Source organism: Danio rerio, chromosome 25 (assembly GCF_052040795.2).
Source record: "Danio rerio strain M-AB ecotype USA chromosome 25, GRCz13ab, whole genome shotgun sequence".
NCBI lineage: Eukaryota > Metazoa > Chordata > Actinopteri > Cypriniformes > Danionidae > Danio > Danio rerio.
The window spans coordinates 17,887,609-17,905,000 of NC_141045.1; the positions used below are offsets into that span (position 1 = coordinate 17,887,609).

Below are 17,392 nucleotides of genomic sequence, written 5' to 3' on the forward strand. Positions count from 1 at the left end.
TTTGATGTGCGAGGGGCTCACCCTCAGTAGATCACCTGTGGTTTTGAGCAGGAGGAAGTGAGATCTGGCTCTGAGATTTGCACTATCAATAACTGATGGGTCAGCAAGCCTTGTTTCAGACCTCAGATGCAGCGGCTTGTAAAGGAACGTTTCACCCACTTTTTCATAAATACTGTCAGCCAGCCACATAAGAAAAGGCTTTTAAACATTCTCAAAAATATAATTTTCAGTTCATTTGATTTAGTTCTGCTTTCAAGATTCGTTACTTGCAACACACCGTTTGTGACATGAGTTCTATCTTAAATCTTGAAGCTTGTATAAGGGGGTTGTGCTGTTAATTTTTTATTTCTGATATTCAATTTTACCATCATGTAATCGCATATTAGTGTGGATCTCAAGCTCACTTTTTTTCTATTATAGTACACTATTGCTTATTGCAGTTCAAAACATAAACTTCTTTGATGCAGATCTTAATTTTTGTGTAACAGAAGTTTGTTTTATCTGCTTTAAACTTTCTCATGTTTATCCCAGCAGACAGTGTTGTTTTGGATGTTTAGTACATTTTGTTGCAAAATGTTAGTAAGTTTGATCAAATAATAATAACATGAATGAACCTGGAATCTGTTCTTTGTATATGGATTACTCAATTAGCTGGATTTGGTTATTGGCGATTTGAAATGATCCAGGATCATTTCGTTCTTCAAAACTCATCCGAGAGTTGTTGTCATAGCAACAGGTCTGGTAGCTCAGACCTGCTCGGGAGCAGGTCCATTTCATATAACAGGATTAGATCGGGTCTTTTGAAGCAAAGGTACCACAAAGAGTATGTACCGAATTCTGATATTTTCTTACAATAGTTTTTTGTATACATTTGGGTATATAGTAAATCCTAAAAAATGTTACTTTTACAATCTGCACTCCAAAATAAAAGTACAAAGATGGGTGGTTTCCCTTAAGGGGTTCACAGAAAACATTTAGCTTATTAATATGGATTTTTAGGCACAAACATGTACTATTTTAAGGTACCAGCTTTAGCACAGTTTGTGTATGATAATGTACATGCACAATTATCAACTTTTTTAAATTAAAGGAATAATAATTTATGCAGTCATGCATGTTTTTAAAGTAAATATGACGTGATTTGATGCTTTGCAAAAGTTGCAGACACCTTTACCAAAATGCTTTTTTGATGCAAAATTAAATTAAACCTTATGCTGATTGAGAAACTTTAATAGGCCTAGGCTACTATAATAAAGACAATCTGCACTAAATAAACTGCTAAATACTCTTTACACATGAAAGTGTTCTACAAATACTACAAATTTGATGTAATTTTGCTCACATGGAAAATTGAATATTAATCAGATGATGTCATTATGCTGCTGTGCCATCAGCCAAACATTGCATTGCTGATCATGATTTTGTGGATCAATAGATCTGTACTTCACAACACGCGCAATGATCCCAGATCAGTTCATCCAGACATTTTAAACTGATTCGCGAACTTGTTTGATGAACCAAATTAGCAAGAGATCAGTTATCACGATTAAAACACACAGGATCTGCCAAGTCATCTTAGATTGTTTAAGCGAGGTACGAAGCATGGACCCCTAGATCAAGTGTAATATTTTCTTTTCTGGTCTGGCCAAATGAATCCAGAGAACTAAAACTACAAGCCTGAATACACCCTAAAATGATCAAAAGTGTCACAGTAAATGTTTTATCATGAAGAAAAAAAGGGGCCTCCAAACACTTCAGCGACTGTATACCAGCCACCTAACCAAGTTTTGCATGAACTTTGCATTCTTCGTGTTGAAAAAGTGACCCCATGCAACTGTCAATCCATCATTTGTACCAACACTTCTGGTACTACCCAAATATGCCTTAACCACCATATCCATCCACATTGTAATCACTAATCGCCCTCCCCCACCTCTGATTGACAGGTGAGGGCAGAAGTAAATGTATCAGATGGTTCCACGTGGGGTATGGGTGGAGGGGTTAGTACTCTGTGGTGTTTGTTTCAGACTTCTCCATTGTTGCAGCGCCCCATGGCTCCCAGTGTCTGTCTCCAGTATGTGGCTGCCGCTCCACACACGCCGTTGCTTGTTTGTGTTTCGTCTGGGATGAAATCGAAGCCCCCATTGTGATACCAGTTTGTTAACCCGCTTAAAGTGTGACTGTCAGGTGTTCTCAGAACGACGAGCTTTTTTTTTTGGCTCCTGGCAGCATGATGCAAGAACCTGCTGGGAACTCGTAAGAGCACGATGGGAAATCTGATGTTTAGTGTGTCATCAGGGATTGCAGCTCTCTCTCGCTCTCTCTGCAGACTGTTGAGTAGTTGGGGGCGGCAGCAATGGGGGCTCCTGCGGGAATGTCACCCGCAGGATGGAGCTGGATGGTGGGGGAGGCTGGGAGACCGTCAGCCTACAGTGGAGGTGGTGGAGCGAGTGTGTACGTGTAAAGCGTTTGTGTGTGTGTTTTGGAGGGGTGTGCTGGAGGGGGTGCTTGAGTTTGTAACAATGGCCTTGACTAGACCCACTTATCTGCTCTTGGGAACAGTTGTTTGGAGAGAAGCCATAGTTGTCTGTTAGGCTTATGTTCATGTTTCCTGGTTGTGCTTGAATCATGGTGCATTCAATTCGCCAAGGGTCTCGATGTTAAATATAGTCAACGTCAGTTTGCTCTGGCCTCTTTTTCACACCCTAAACTTTAAAATTGGTCTTTCTTTTTTGGCCTTTTCCCTGCTATAAAGTGTCAGTCCTGTACTATTATTACATGCATGGATTACATATTGTTACTAAAAGAAAGTAATAATGTTTTACACTTTTAAGTCTGAAACTCCTAAGCAGTTGATCTGAGTCTTACATGAGTTGTTTGAGATTAGACAGACTTTAAAATTAGCACTCGTCAACTGCCAAAAGAGATTGATTTAAAGGCTGATTTATATTTCTGCATTAAGCACATGTACAAGCCTTCATGTATGGTCGTATTGCCCTCGCCGTGGCTAACAATGCCACGCACCTTTCAAAAAATTAACTACACGTCGCAACGATGCGTATCGCTAGCTCTGTGATTGGTCAGCTTGGTAGCACTGACAAGTGTGGGCAATGCTGAGAGCTGTGAGCCCAATGCAGCGAGTGTTGAATCCTGTAATGGAGCTCTAGACGGAAACTTGTGTTTTGTATTTAATAGGGCTGAACGATGCTGGCTAAAATGAGAATCACTTTTTTTTTTTCTAAAATCAAGATATCTATTTTTTTCACAACAAAAGTTAATTTGAGTAGGCTATTAATATTGTTAATTTTCAAACATATGGTAAAACAACATTTATAATATTAGGCCTATGTGTAAGGGTTTCTGTTGGTTAAAATGCTAAATTTTGTATAGACTGGGAATGGTGGACTTGAACCAACTTCAAATATGTCCCGGTTGTTAATTCATTTTAAAGTGATGACATCAGAAAACAACTGTTTATAATTCTAATGTTGAATTATTATGTTTGAGACATACAGTTGAAGTCAGAATTATTAGCCCCTCTTTGAACTTCCCAAATGATGTTTAACAGAGCAAGGAAATTTTCACAGTATGCCTGAAAATATTTTTTTTCTTCTGGAGAAATCTTATTTGTTTTATTTCGGCTAAAATAAAAGCTGTTTTTAATAAAAAAAAAAAAAATTTGCGAGAAGATTATTAGCCTCTTTAAGCTAATGTTTTTTTCGATAGTCTACAGAACAAACCATCATTATACAATAACTTGCCTAATTACCCTAACCTACCTAGTTAACCTAATTAACCTAGCTAAGCCTTTAAATGCCACTTTAAGCTGTAAAGACGTGTCTTGAAAAATATATAGTAAAATATTATTTACTGTTATCATGGCAAAGATAAAATAAATCAGTTATTAAAAATCAGTTATTAAAACTATTATGTTTAGAAATGTGTTGAAACAATCTTCCCTCCTTTAAACAGAAATTTGGTAAAAAATAAACAGGGGCGTTAATAATTCAGGGGGGCTAATAATTCTGACTTCAACTGCATGTGTGTCATTTGTCATTAGCCCCTTTCACACAGTGATACCGGTAAATATCCGGAAAATTTCCGGAACGACTTTACCGGTATATTCAAAAAAGCGCTGTTCACACAGGCGAGGACGTTACGGAAATTTTCCGGAAAAGAGCATTCACACATCCATTCCAAAATACCGGTAAATTCTGACATCATTCACCACAATTGAGCTTTAAACGGCTGCGCTTGTATTTGTAAACATTTGACTAAATTACAAACTCTGTGGATGATCAATATTGTAAACAACTTTCACTGGATCATATTCGCATGTCGAGATGTTCATAATATGTGCGTGTGCTGACGCTCACAGGCTGTTTCATGGGCACACGCAAAGCTTGAAGGTAAACAAACAACGGCTTATCATAAGCATCTTATCGATGATTATTTGCACAGTTGGCATTAAGAAGAACATATAAACGTTATCTGACTAACTTCTAGCAGCTAAATGTGTCTGGAAAAATATTCAAAGGCTTTTATTCTCACAAACCGCGCGGACGTAAATGCGTCTGACTGTTGTGATTGGCTAAAGCAGACGTCTCACGTCAGCACGTTCTAGACGTGCACGAGCTTATTCCGGAAATCTTCCTTCTGCATTCACACAGCGCAGCATTCCTGCAAATTGCCGGTAATGTTACAACTTCTCTTTCCGGAAAATAGCCAGAACGAATTTACCGGTATTTTCAAAAAGGACCTGTTCACACATACAACCTTTCCGGAAAATTGCCGGTAATTTTCCGGAAAGGTCTGTATGTGTGAAAGGGGCTAATGACAACATTAGACCTTTTTTTTTCATTGATAAAATAATCAGTATCAGAATACCTCTTGCATTATATTCAACAATATATCAGCAAGAGTAGTAGTTATACTGACCCAGTAAGCATTTATTCTTTGCACAGTTTGTATATATACTATGAAAGAAAAAAAAAAACAGATCAAATGCTTGTCATAATCCTAACTTTGAAATGTGATTTCCAGAGTACATTATTATATTAAGACAGAAATGACATTTTTGGGTGAAGTATACCTTATGAACACAGTATGTGACACTTTTCATGCCATTTGGAGGTGTCCATGTTGCTATGAAGACTTGTGCGACCGCATTTATGCTTCTCTCCTGACTTGAAAATATAATTGGCTGAATCGTATAGAGAAGCTGAATTAAGATTGTGTGTAGGGCTGAATCGAGATTACAATCTTTTTTTGATTATTTGTGCAGCCCTACCTTATGATTAAAGTTGTTGCACATCCGCCGGTTCCCGCCTCTGAATGAGCGAGTATAAGCTACTTTTAGCGTTCAGAAAAAAACAAAACACCCGCCAAGAAAATCGACAGAGGGGAACATAAAAATCTGCTGCCAGCTAGTGTTTTCGAAGTGTTATTGCAGAGCAACACAAACAGCATGCAGAAATATAAATGCACAACTACGTGCAGGTCATGGCGATCACTTAACGCAGAAGTATAAATGAGGCTTCAAGGAGTAAAAACTAGTGTTACTTGCAAGTTTTTAATAATTTTAACTGTATCAGAAATTAAGATGTGTTGTAGCACAATTATCAAATTAATAATAATCAATCATTTATTACAAATGCATAATCTGACTGTGGTCTTTTGATTTACTTATGATAAGTGATTTTAGTAAATAAGAAAGACTAACGACTAAGAGACTTTCTACTAGTCCTGTGCTCTTTCAAAACACATTTTTAAACATTTACCCATGTTTGTAATGAGAACTGGCTGATAAATTTATTGTGAACAGAGGAAAATGTAAAAATAAAAACTTTGAGTTAATGTTAGAAACTACAAAACATATGTTGCAAGTTGTTTTATATAAATGCTTCTTAAAATGACAGTAAAGTTTGTTTTTGAGGTAATTTTATGCTTGTTTTAGTTTAACCTGTTGACTTATTCTACCAGGAGAATAATCTCATAAACTGTGTTTCCTGCTTTGCAATAATCTTATGTTGCTGATGCAAGTAATGGAAAGCTATTTCTGCAATAGTAGTTGTTATTGCCGGTAAAAGCAGCAAGCTTGAGGTTGTGCAAGCATCAGTTTGGTTAACCAAGTGTCATTTACTTAGAGATATATTTGATAAGATTTTTGGTGTGGTGTTATATATATGTTAAGTCACTCAGTCGGCCTCAATGCTCCATTTTGTTTTTCTTTCCCTGGCAAACTAGACTGTGTTAATGGTCTATGCATTAGCACTTTATTGCACCTGGTGGTATTGGCCAATATCCTGTTCAAGATGTTGGCAACAAGACCACCAAGCAGAGGCCGTGCAAGAGACATGAGAATAGCCATTGTAAGGGGAGGTTTCCAACAGTTAATGATCCCCATTCAGTAAGTTGTGCAGTGATCCCAATCCCTGGATGTGTTTGGCCACCCATCCATGGCCACCTGTTGCACCTGGCTTTGAGACTGCTCTGTTCTTGACCCTTTCTAAGATTTGACTGGTGGGTTGTATAACTGGAATTCTTATTAGCAATATTATTGCAAAAATATTATTGAGCATGCTTTGGATATTTTTGCGTGGAACATTATCATGGAACTTGTACTACATAAACTCCACTGGTCAAATTTTAAAAAGGGTGAATAAGAGCTGGGATTGTCAGATATGCAATTGGCTATTGCATAGTAAAATGATGCATGATTAATTTCTTGGGAAAACAGAAATGATACCTTATCTGTAATGCATCTCTCCACTGTATGTTATCCACAACCGTCAGTCCAGCGCTGCTTAGTAGAATCTGTAGCACTGTGAACACTTTACTTAAAAAACTCCATGATTAGAAGATCCATAACGTTGCTGTGCTGTTATGTTGGTTGAAAGTGTGACATCAAGAGATACAGTTCAGGACGTTATACAGATAAACGTTTACTTTCTTCCTGTTGGTCCGTTAATCAGCTAGACCTTTTGCCCATGTGCCATCTGTAGAGTTTCTGTTGTGCACCAGGGACTGATAAGGGGGGGGCGGTTCCACTTTGTTAATGCTCTGTAATGGCAGATACACAAATGTTTATCAGCAACATTCAGTTAGTTAGTTCTGAGAGTGATTAAATATACAACCTAAGTAGGCCTGTCACAATAATCAATATATCAACTTATCGCATACGTGGAGATGAGCTCAATCATTTTTAATGATGCAATACATATCGCCCATACAGGAAAACCAATTCTAGCAAAATTTTAGCTGATTGTGCAACATCTCTATCTCTATTGGAGGTGTCAGAGTCAGTATGTAAAAAAAAAAAAAAACACTAGTATTTACTATAAATTACAATAGTGTTTTTCATGTGGGTGTCTGACAACTGAAAATAGATCTGGAAGCAGATTTTTGATTTTTACATTCTGAAGTTTTTACATTCTAATTTTAATGCCTAATTATTCAATTGTTAAAATTACTATAATTAAATATTCTTAAGAATAAGATATTATGTGTTTTTTAGAAGAGTGTACTTTGATTTATGATATTGTCAATCTGGCATTATATAATAAGTGGCATAAAATGACAATGTCGTCTATTGCAATACATTTGGGTCCAATATATCGTACAACTAAAAATGGATATCGTAACAGGACTGCACCTCATTAACCCAGAACGCGTCTTTGCTTCTATAAATGTGAGATGCAGCACTAATAAATGGGTTTAAAAAAGCACACCATATCACGTCATATGGACATCGCACTATTATGAACATATATAATGGACCCATTAAAAAAAATTAAAACCTGTTATGTTAAGCCTTTCAAGCACCTCCTCCGCCATGATATAACTAAATAAGGGTGTATTCATTCACACTGGGCTATCTGTCACATTTGACCCCCATTTCCCAGTTCGTTTGACAAGTTTGAGTGCTCAATCGTGCCCGGGCGCTGTTCAGTTGGCTGATCTGGGCCTGGTTGGAAGAGGTTTTGCCAGAGTGCAGTGCAGTTCAGTTAGGCTCAGTAGTCACGTCACACCTTCAAGCCTCATTTACACTAACAGCGACTTTGAGCTCTACTGTGCTGATGCTCAAAGTTGCTCTTCATTTGCATAAAGTTGAAGCATTCTCAACTTTGTTGCGTCACTCGAAACGCTAACCTGGTCTCCAGCGGTCGCTATTACTCACATAGATGGAGTTCGCCAGAAGTCGTTTACTCTGTTCAAATGAACGGTCACTTGTTGCATTGCTGCTGCAAGTTGCTCATAGTGTGAATGTGGCTTTCGTTTTGCACTCAGGTGCGCTTTGCACTCACACTACAAGCATACTGCGCCTGAGTGCAAAACTGAAGGAGGGACGTAACTTTTAAGGTACTTTTTCATATGAATTTATTAAACATTTTTGCTTTTCAATGAACGCAAACTGTTTTAGTTTATTAAAGATGCAAACCTCCCAATATTTGCAGTATGATGACTTTCATGAAAATGTTCAGAAGTCAAAAGTGGTGGATTTGTTCAGCAAAATATTTTGCTGTGTCATCGCATCCCAAATGACTTAAAATAACACAATATAACTAAAGCAATCTCTATTGTATGGAGCAAGAGCGCCTCTCTTCCTAACGTAGCAGTCACATCATCCATGACTTAGCCATGCTCCGGCATGGAAGATAAAATTCCAGTGTGGGTGCAAGCCGAGGGGGAGAGGGGAAGGGGGACAAGCGCACCTCGGCACAGTTCAAGGCACCCACGCCTGGTGCAAGTACAACCTAAATCAGTTGTCATGCCAACTTTCTACTTTGAACAGAAGCTTGCAACAGTTGCTCCGGGCTCTTCTGATTGGTCCACTGCTTTGGACCTGACTCTCATAGCTATGTGTGAAAGTTTAAGTTTAACTATTGGCAGACGTACTCGCTTTTTGGCTGGTTCGCACCTCAAAAACCTGAAATAATTAGGCTAGGATAAGTATTTTTGGGGAACTAAACTAGCCATTTAAAAGTACCTGTGATAAAGTGCTACCCGGTGTGAAAGCATGACCTACAATGTCAGTTTATTTGAATATTATTTTAAAAAGAAAAAAGGGATTTATTACTAATATTTTTTTCAATTAACCATCATCATTTATTCAACCCTAGAACATGTTATTCTAAACCTGTGTGTTTTTCCCCTGTAGAACACACACAGCAATGTATTATGTGCAACTTTTTAGCCATACAGTGGAATTCAGTTGGTCCAATATCGTTTTAGACCCACTGACTTTCATTGTATGAATTGAAATTGTTGAAAACATAAAAAATGATTAGTAAAGGACAGAATTCCTATCTGTGGCAAGCAGTTTCTTTAACCTTGGGCTTGACTGAAAATGTTTCTCCTAATGAGTCATCAAGTACAATCATCTTGATAATCTGTGCAGTGCACCTACCATACCTGTTTTGCTAGCTGGTTAAGCAAAAAGATTGAGGATAGAGCTTCAGGGAGCTGTTAAAGGAGACTTTGTGAAGGAAAGGACACACACAACATTCATTCCCCTTCTCTGCCATCTGAGCCACTGAATGGCACTTCAAAAGCAAAGTGGGGTTGTGTTAATCCCCCTCAGTCGGCCTCAGGTTTGAAATGTGATCAAAGTTGTGGCTGCACTGATAGATGGGCCCACTCTGGCCCTTTAACTGTCAAGAGACCAGGAAGTTTTGTAGGCGTAACGGAGGATCTGAGTGACGTGCAGAAGGCCAGGGTGCCTCATCACTCGAAGACAACCCTGGATGTTCCTGACAACCTCAAACACTTGCCTTGTGAGTGAGTTGTAGAGAGATGGATGCAAATAGATAAAGGCATGAAGAGGTACCAAATTTGTCCAGGCTATAAACCTTTTTGTTACGGTGGGTCCATTTCACCTCTGGACTTCCTGCCCAAACAGCCCTTCAATAAGAAGTTTCACGGACACTTTGGACTCTTTGAATGCCTGGAGGGTATAATCAATAGCTTTTAAATTGCTTCTGCAATCAGCCTAAAAAAGCTTAATAGATTCAGCATGTTAAGCAATACCACTGCCATCTTTTCCAAGAGAACAAACTAAGGACATCGCTTTTTTAACCTTAAGCTGAAACGTGTCTCATCCTGTTTTTCAAGCACTCATTCTGTTTTTCCTTCTGCTGACACTGGGCTCCTGGTTTCCGCGCCTCTCCACAGCCAGGAGGTGTGTGAACTGACCCTCCATGACCCCTCTCTCCGCCATTTCTCTAGAGAGAAATGGCAATCTGCAGCTTGAGTGAATCTCACCAAGAATGGATGGGTTGCCTCTCTCACCCTTGAGTTAATTTTGTAGTGTCACTCTGCTCTGAATTGGTAAAGGTGGGGTGGGGGGTTGTGTTTTATACAGGAGCTGAAAAGTGCTCCCTGTTGCCTGAGGGACTCAGTGGCTCGCTGAGTCCTCATGAAAGAAAGCGATTGCAGTCGCTAAGCTCCTTGAGATGGACCGACGATGGAACACTGGCCATTTACATTTTGTCGATCTCTCCCTCCCTCTTTCTTAGATTGACATTGGGCATCCTGAGGAGAGAAGTGCATGCTGGGTCAGACCAGGCCTAGCTGTGGATGTGGACTCATGCTGTCGCTTAGCTTCTCCTCTGTTCCTTTCAGTGGGCTGGAGTCTGCAGTCCCACTTACTGCCGCTTCATAAACCCTCAATAGCTGAAACACAATAGAAGAAGACAGGGGTCAAGGTTAAACCTCAGTTCCATCTTGTTGCTAGAAGCTTTATCAAGCATGTCTTCACTCATTTACAGATTTTACTATATATCCTACATCGTGCAGGAAAGTCAGGTGTTTTTTACACTACACTCTTGTAGTACTTGAAGTAGTAGTTGTTAATTAATTTTGACATTGACTTATTGCTTTTCCTTCTGTTTTTTTGCCTTATAGTTTCAAACTTCTAATATGCTTGGAATTGTCATTAAGCTGAGATTTTTATCCAAAGAAACTTGCTGTACACATATTATAAGCAAAATACCTTTGGATGATACTGATAGGGAGTGTCTTGCCCAAGCTCATGATGGTAATATATCATAGATCAACCCTAAAAGGGAATGAGCCTTAAATGTTGGTTCACATTAGGATTGAAGACGTTTCTCATAACCATTCTTAATCATTGTGACTGTTAAAATCACTTTAATTGTTTTGTTGTTTTTAGTCTAGTGAGTACACCATTTTAACATCAACACAGCTAAGATAGCAAACGGATAAGATTATAAGCAACAGGATTTATACAGCATTGGGAACGGTTACCCAAGTCAAAAGGTGTGAGAAGGTGCTTTGTAGAATTGTAATCCTATATGTTAGAAGATCAAATTTATGGTGACACATTCACCCAGCATTCAGCACAGAGGGTGATGTTAAAACATGGCTCATGAAAACAAAGGAAGGTTGTCAGGTTAGTTCCTGAACTGGTTATGGTTGAGTGCCATCACTCTACAGGCAGTTCCTTATAACAACGATTTGTCCTTCTCTCATTTCAGTTGTAATGCCTAATGACAGCCTTAAAGGATAGTCAAACATTTTCTGCTTTTCCATACCCTTACCATTAGCTTTAGTACCTCAATGAATTTTGTAACATGAGGTTGCATTGTTTTACAGATAATGTCAAACTGTCCTATGAAGAACATAACATTTCTTATTAATGTGAACACCCCTTGTTATGTCCTGTTAGCTGCAATCTATTCTCATCAGTGAAAGAGTGGTATAAAAACGTCAAAGTTTGTAAAAGCAACTGCTAGGTAAACTCAACTCTGCTGTTATGGTTAACCTCCATTCCCTGTTGGTTTGTTTGATAGGAACTGGAGCAAGCACTACTGAAACAAGACCAAGATTTCCTCTCAGTTCTTCTCTGCTCCCTGCTAAAAGGATGTTACCAGCGCAGCGACATCACGTAAGTGTACCATCATCAGTATTTCCCACTTCCATTGTGCTTTAAAGTTGTAAATGAGACATTTATATCCAAAAGAGATGGTGCAGGAGCCTTGAAATTGTAATTATTAATGTTGTCAAGTCATTTTAATCGGCAGCCATCTTTGAAAAGCCTCTAAGACCGTATGCTCGGGCATTAAAGAGCCCATTTTATACATGAAATAAGGTCATATCTTGGTTGTAAGGGTCTCCAACAACAGTTTAATATGCATGCAAGGTCAAAAAACACTTTCGTGGTCTTATAATCTGCATTTATTTTTACCTAATTATCCCAGCGACTCCTGTATGAATCGTCCAGTGATTCATTTGTTCCCAAACCCCTCCTTAGCCAAAGCTAATCTGCGCTGATTGGACCGATGACAGTCTGTTGCGATTGGTCGACTGCCTTCAGTCAGAGAGTGAAATGCCAAACAGCTAATCAGCAATATAAAAGTAATCACAGTTCATACACGCTCGATAGTGTAGGCGTGGATTTTAGCTGCCAGTGGGTCAATGTAAATACAGACTATGGACTTGAAAATACAGACGACTAACTATTTTATTGAGCAAAAACTCCAAAAACAGTTGAGGAGATCTCCTAGCTTCTCACTCTGCTCTTTTCACAGACACACACACACACATATTGCACACACACACACACACGCACTTAACCCTGCTCCGGACGACAACGCACGCGCGCAAACACACACACACACACACACACAAACACACACACCTCCGGACGACAGCGCGCGCACACACACACTACTCCTCGTCCACGGAGCTCCGTTAACAAAGCAGCACGCGTCGCGTTTTTAACGTGACTTTGCACGCGATAAGAGAATATAGCCAGTTAACCTGATACAGTACACGCGGTTACAAGTAACAAATCACAACTAAATACATTTGCAAGCTAGAGTCAACGAGGCAACTTTAATCGCACGTACTTGCACTTGAGAAATGGAGGAAGAAAAATCCATCCTGACATCCATCAGTAAGTTACTCTTTACTGATCCTTCCTTTAACAAACGCTGATGAAGTATTCTTTGTAGCATGTAGTTTCCAGAAGTTTCCAGTAGTTTCCAACTGCTTGGCTATAATGCTGAGGTTTCATCTTTGGGTAGAGACTCAATATATCCATCTGCAGTGTGACTTCAATCGACCGGCATGTTTGTATGTGTGTGTGTGTTTGTGGGTGTGTGTGTGTGTCGGGGTTTCTGTGTCAGAGGGCGGGTCCTCAGGTTTGAAATCTCCCGGGTTTGCGCGTGCACGTGAATAACTTGGTTTCGTTCGTACGTCATGGCGAAACACCTAATGAATCGGTATCAAGGCGACTCGTTTGAAGCACTATGAGTCGACTCTTTTATAGATGAATCAACAGTTTTTAAACACTGTACACTAACAGATTTAAGCCTTAGCTGAATACTTCACTTCACTTAGAGCTGTGCTACAAACTACATGGAGGGGAATTTTCAAAAACCCATAATATGGGCTCTTTAAGTCTGACTGGGAAAACATCAAATTCTCCAAAACTGTTTGCCAAGCTTGCATTTACATTACATATTTGGAATCACTAATAAAGTTAAACAACAACTGTCTCATGAGTTTCATTTCAAAATGTTCTAATCAAACAAAATCAGCATGCTCACTCGAAAGGAAAAAGATCACGACACCAATCTCATTTGTGGCCGTTCTACACATAATCATCCTCTGGATAATGCTTCATCTGATCGCGCTGGTCTTCTGAAGTAATCCACAACTTGGTCTTGATGGCAAATCACCTCCAGAAATGACAGCAACTCTGTTTACAAGTTTGTGGGCATTTGAGTTGTTGCTGTGATGTGCATTTGACAGGACTGACTGTAACTCATGTTCGTTTCATACAGATTATAAAGCCAAAAAACTTTTCATTTAAATTCATTTAAAAGTACAGATTTCAAGCTTTGTTTGGATCTATTTCTTATGTCTGTAAAAGCACACGTCTGGTCTGAGCTTCACCCTGAAGAAAAGTCAATAGCGATCAATGATTGGCTCCTGTTATAGTAGGAAAGGCTTCATTCACTATACTGACCGTTACGCTTTTGACCATTTAAAACTATATGAGTGACTTGTCTTGTGTATTCTATAGTATTAAGTTTACAGTGAAGCACTGCTGATTAACCTAACTTGTACTGAACTTGAAATATGAGTTTACTGTATTGTTTTGGCGTTTTAGAAACTCTTGAAGGGCCTTGCACATTGTATTGTCTAACTCGCATCCTGACTGTGTTTGACTCTCAACCCACCTCCATCTGCATATGACCAGTTGCCCATAGTAGTGCTGTTACCTGCAGTAGTAGGTCAAGGGGCCATGGGCCCCATCCCAATAAAGAGTGTGAGTTATTGTGAGTCAGAGCTGTGATGAATGACTGGCCCCTAAAGGGAGCTCCCTTCCATAGCGGTGCCTCATCAGCAGCAAAAAGGAGTCCGGTCGATGACTGGGTAGGCAAGAATGATCCCTTTCGCATACTCAGGCAGGCCGTTAACAGGACGCTGGGTTTTATTGGATTCGACAGCAACTGGCATCCAGGGGGAGGCCGCGGGGCACTGGCCTTTCACAGAAGTGCCCTTTTCATTCTACATGTGCTAAACGCCCCAGCAGAATGGGGGAGGGAGTGTTACGGATGAGAGAGAGAGGCAGAGAAAGATGGAATGGCAGGGGGCCTGCAGCTGTGAGAGAGATCATTCTGCTTTCTCAAGATAAGCCTATTCTTTCTCTCCTTTTTTGCACTCTACCTTCTCTGTTGTTTTCCTAAGGCTCACCCTTGCCCTGCACATTACCGGCAGAAACAGGGTTTTTGGTTAATCAAATTGACCCCACCCATCCGGAACTAATATTTTTTTAGCATGTATCATCACATCAAGACATGGTTATACAAGTTAAATCATGAATAATTTATTAGCGCATCATTATAGCTTAAATTCAAGGTGAAAAGCCCTGATGGTCATAAAATAAAATGGTCATGATGTGTTGATTATGTGTGTGTTCACACTTGGCAGGTTTGGTTAGATTAAAACAAACTCTGGTTGAAGTTGACTTTGGTCCTTAATAAAAAGATGGGTCTCTGTCCACTTTTGATGCGGTTTGTCTTAAATATGAACACAACAATTAAAGGCATCTTGTGTCTGTAAAAAGACAATGCTCCAGCGTACTTGGGTTTTTCTGCTCATTGAAATAACGTTTCCCATTGTTTGATCTTTAAGTTCAGTCTAGAACTAAATTAATCTTTTTTTTTTTGTCTAGATCACAGAAACCAACTTTAGTTAGAGCTAATTTTAGATATAAAATGCATTGTTATTACATGCCTCTGTTCTTTTCAGGATCCAGTCATTTAGCGGTTACCTGGAAGATATTATCAATTACCGATGGGAACTAGAAGAAGGAAAGCCCAATCCACTGAAGGAGCATCCATTTGAGGAGCTACCAACCCGCACACAGGTGGAGCTTTTGCACAGACTCTGTGACTATCGCCTTGATGCTGCTGATGTCTTCGACAGGCTCAAGGTAGCAATCTTGTTTACATCTGTCATAGTCACAATTTTTGCCTTAAATAAAAAAGAAAATTGCAGTAGATCAATACCCTATCAGAAGTTATCCAAATTGGTTCCAGTTAAAAAGAAATACTGGATTTTGTAGGGCCTGGATTCAGACAGTTTGCGTGTTGAGCCTCTGGGCCAGGACGGGAATGGAGCCCTCTACTGGTACTTTTACGGTACAAGGCTATACAAAGAGGAGCCAGTCGAAGTGGTGTCTCCCCAATACAGGTATGGAGATACAATTTCTAGAAATAATAACTTTAATATTTCTTTGAAAGCCCAAAATGTATGTTAATAGCTGCAAATCATTATTTGATAGTAACGATAAAGCTTCTGAGAAGAAAAGAAGAGGAAGGCCTCCAAAGAATAAGCCAGAGGACATTGATTTATCAGTGTAAGACCGCTTTAATTATCTGTTAAATGTGTTGTATGAAATAATGTTGTACAAAGAGTTTGCTTGGTTCTTTGTAGTTAATTATAAATTATCTTGTAAATATTTAAAAAGATATGGTTTTAATCTGTTTCAGGGTGGAGGAGGGGGTGAACTCTGTCAAGGAAGAGTACGAAAGGGTTGAGGAAACTAAACCTGCGATTGGTGAGTCATTGGAAAATTGGTTTGATACTTTTATTTTGTTGAAGCTGACAAGATGTGGAGTTACTGCAGAACTGTTTTTTTTTCCTTCATTTTTATTCTGCATCGTAAGTGGCTTACAGTGCCCAAGGCAGCTGCAATGTCTGCTGCAATGTGCATGAAATGCTCTTTCAGCAAAAGCATGAAATGTGGGGCTTTCATGACACAAGTTAAAATGAAATGCTAGTAACTCTGTAAGCAATCTACAACTGCTGGCGTAAGTGATTTCCTAAAGATCAAAGATCTAGGTGCTGCTAGATGGCTACGAAGACGTAGAGGGATTTGATTGTTATTAGGTTGCTTTGTTTAATCGTAAAATCACAATTTAGAGGTCTTGTAAAGTGCTTTGAAATGTGCTTTATAATTCGATGTTTGACGTAATCTCAACTGACAGATGAAGAGAGGGTGGGACAGTGTAGCTCCTCCCGCTTAAAAAAACCCCAGCCAATTGCATTTTGATTTATCATTGCTCTACCAGTGAGTGGCTGAGCTCAAGCACATCAAATGAATGTCTTGAAGAGGGCGGGGCATGTAAGATACTAGAGCACATTTAATTGGTCATGATTTTATGAGAAACTGAAGTCTGAGGTGATGTGAGAAAACCACTGATCCATTAAGGGCTGATTTATACTTCTGCATTGAGTGCACGCGCATGGTCTGGCACTGCCTTTGCGTGGTCTTATAACCCTCGCCATGGCTGACGCTGATGTGCACCTCTCACAAAATACTATACATCGCAACGATGCAAAACGCAAGCTTTATGATTGGTCAGTTGGGTAGTGGTGACGAGCGTGGGCTGTGGTGAGAGCCGCAAGCCTGATGGAACGAGTGATTACAAGTGTCAAGTCTCGTGGAGAAGCTCCAAATGGAAACTTTTGTTTTGTGTTTACCTTATGATTAAAGTTGTTGCACCTTCGCCGGTTTCCGCCTCTGAATGAGTGAGTTTTAGCTACTTGTAGCATTCAGAAAAAACACCCACAAAGAAACTCAACATAGAGCAACATAAAAACCTACTGCCAGCTAGCGTTTCAGAAGTGTTATTGCAGAGCAACACAAACAGCACACAGAAATATAAATGCACGACTAAGCGCAAGGCAGGCGCCCTGGGTTCTTGATCACTTGATGCAGAAGTATTAATCAGCCTTTAGGTGCAACTGACAAACTACAAGCTTTAAATCTTTATATCAGTTTTATATCTTCTAAACGTGAATTTTGTCACTGTTTTAAAGCACACTAGCTTATAGATGTCCTAAAACTAAC

General features: G+C 39.4%; 1 protein-coding gene across 2 annotated transcripts in view; it reads left to right on the plus strand.

Moving 5' to 3' along the window:
- cecr2 (CECR2 histone acetyl-lysine reader) overlaps positions 1-17,392 on the plus strand; it is a 42,406-nt gene that overhangs the window by 13,756 nt on the left and 11,258 nt on the right. For both annotated transcript variants that reach the window (XM_087312033.1, XM_087312034.1), the window contains exons 2-6: positions 11,814-11,908; positions 15,286-15,469; positions 15,602-15,729; positions 15,821-15,895; positions 16,029-16,096. In XM_087312033.1, coding sequence (XP_087168159.1) covers positions 11,814-11,908; positions 15,286-15,469; positions 15,602-15,729; positions 15,821-15,895; positions 16,029-16,096 — 550 coding nt within the window. The remainder of the gene's footprint in view (positions 1-11,813; positions 11,909-15,285; positions 15,470-15,601; positions 15,730-15,820; positions 15,896-16,028; positions 16,097-17,392) is intronic.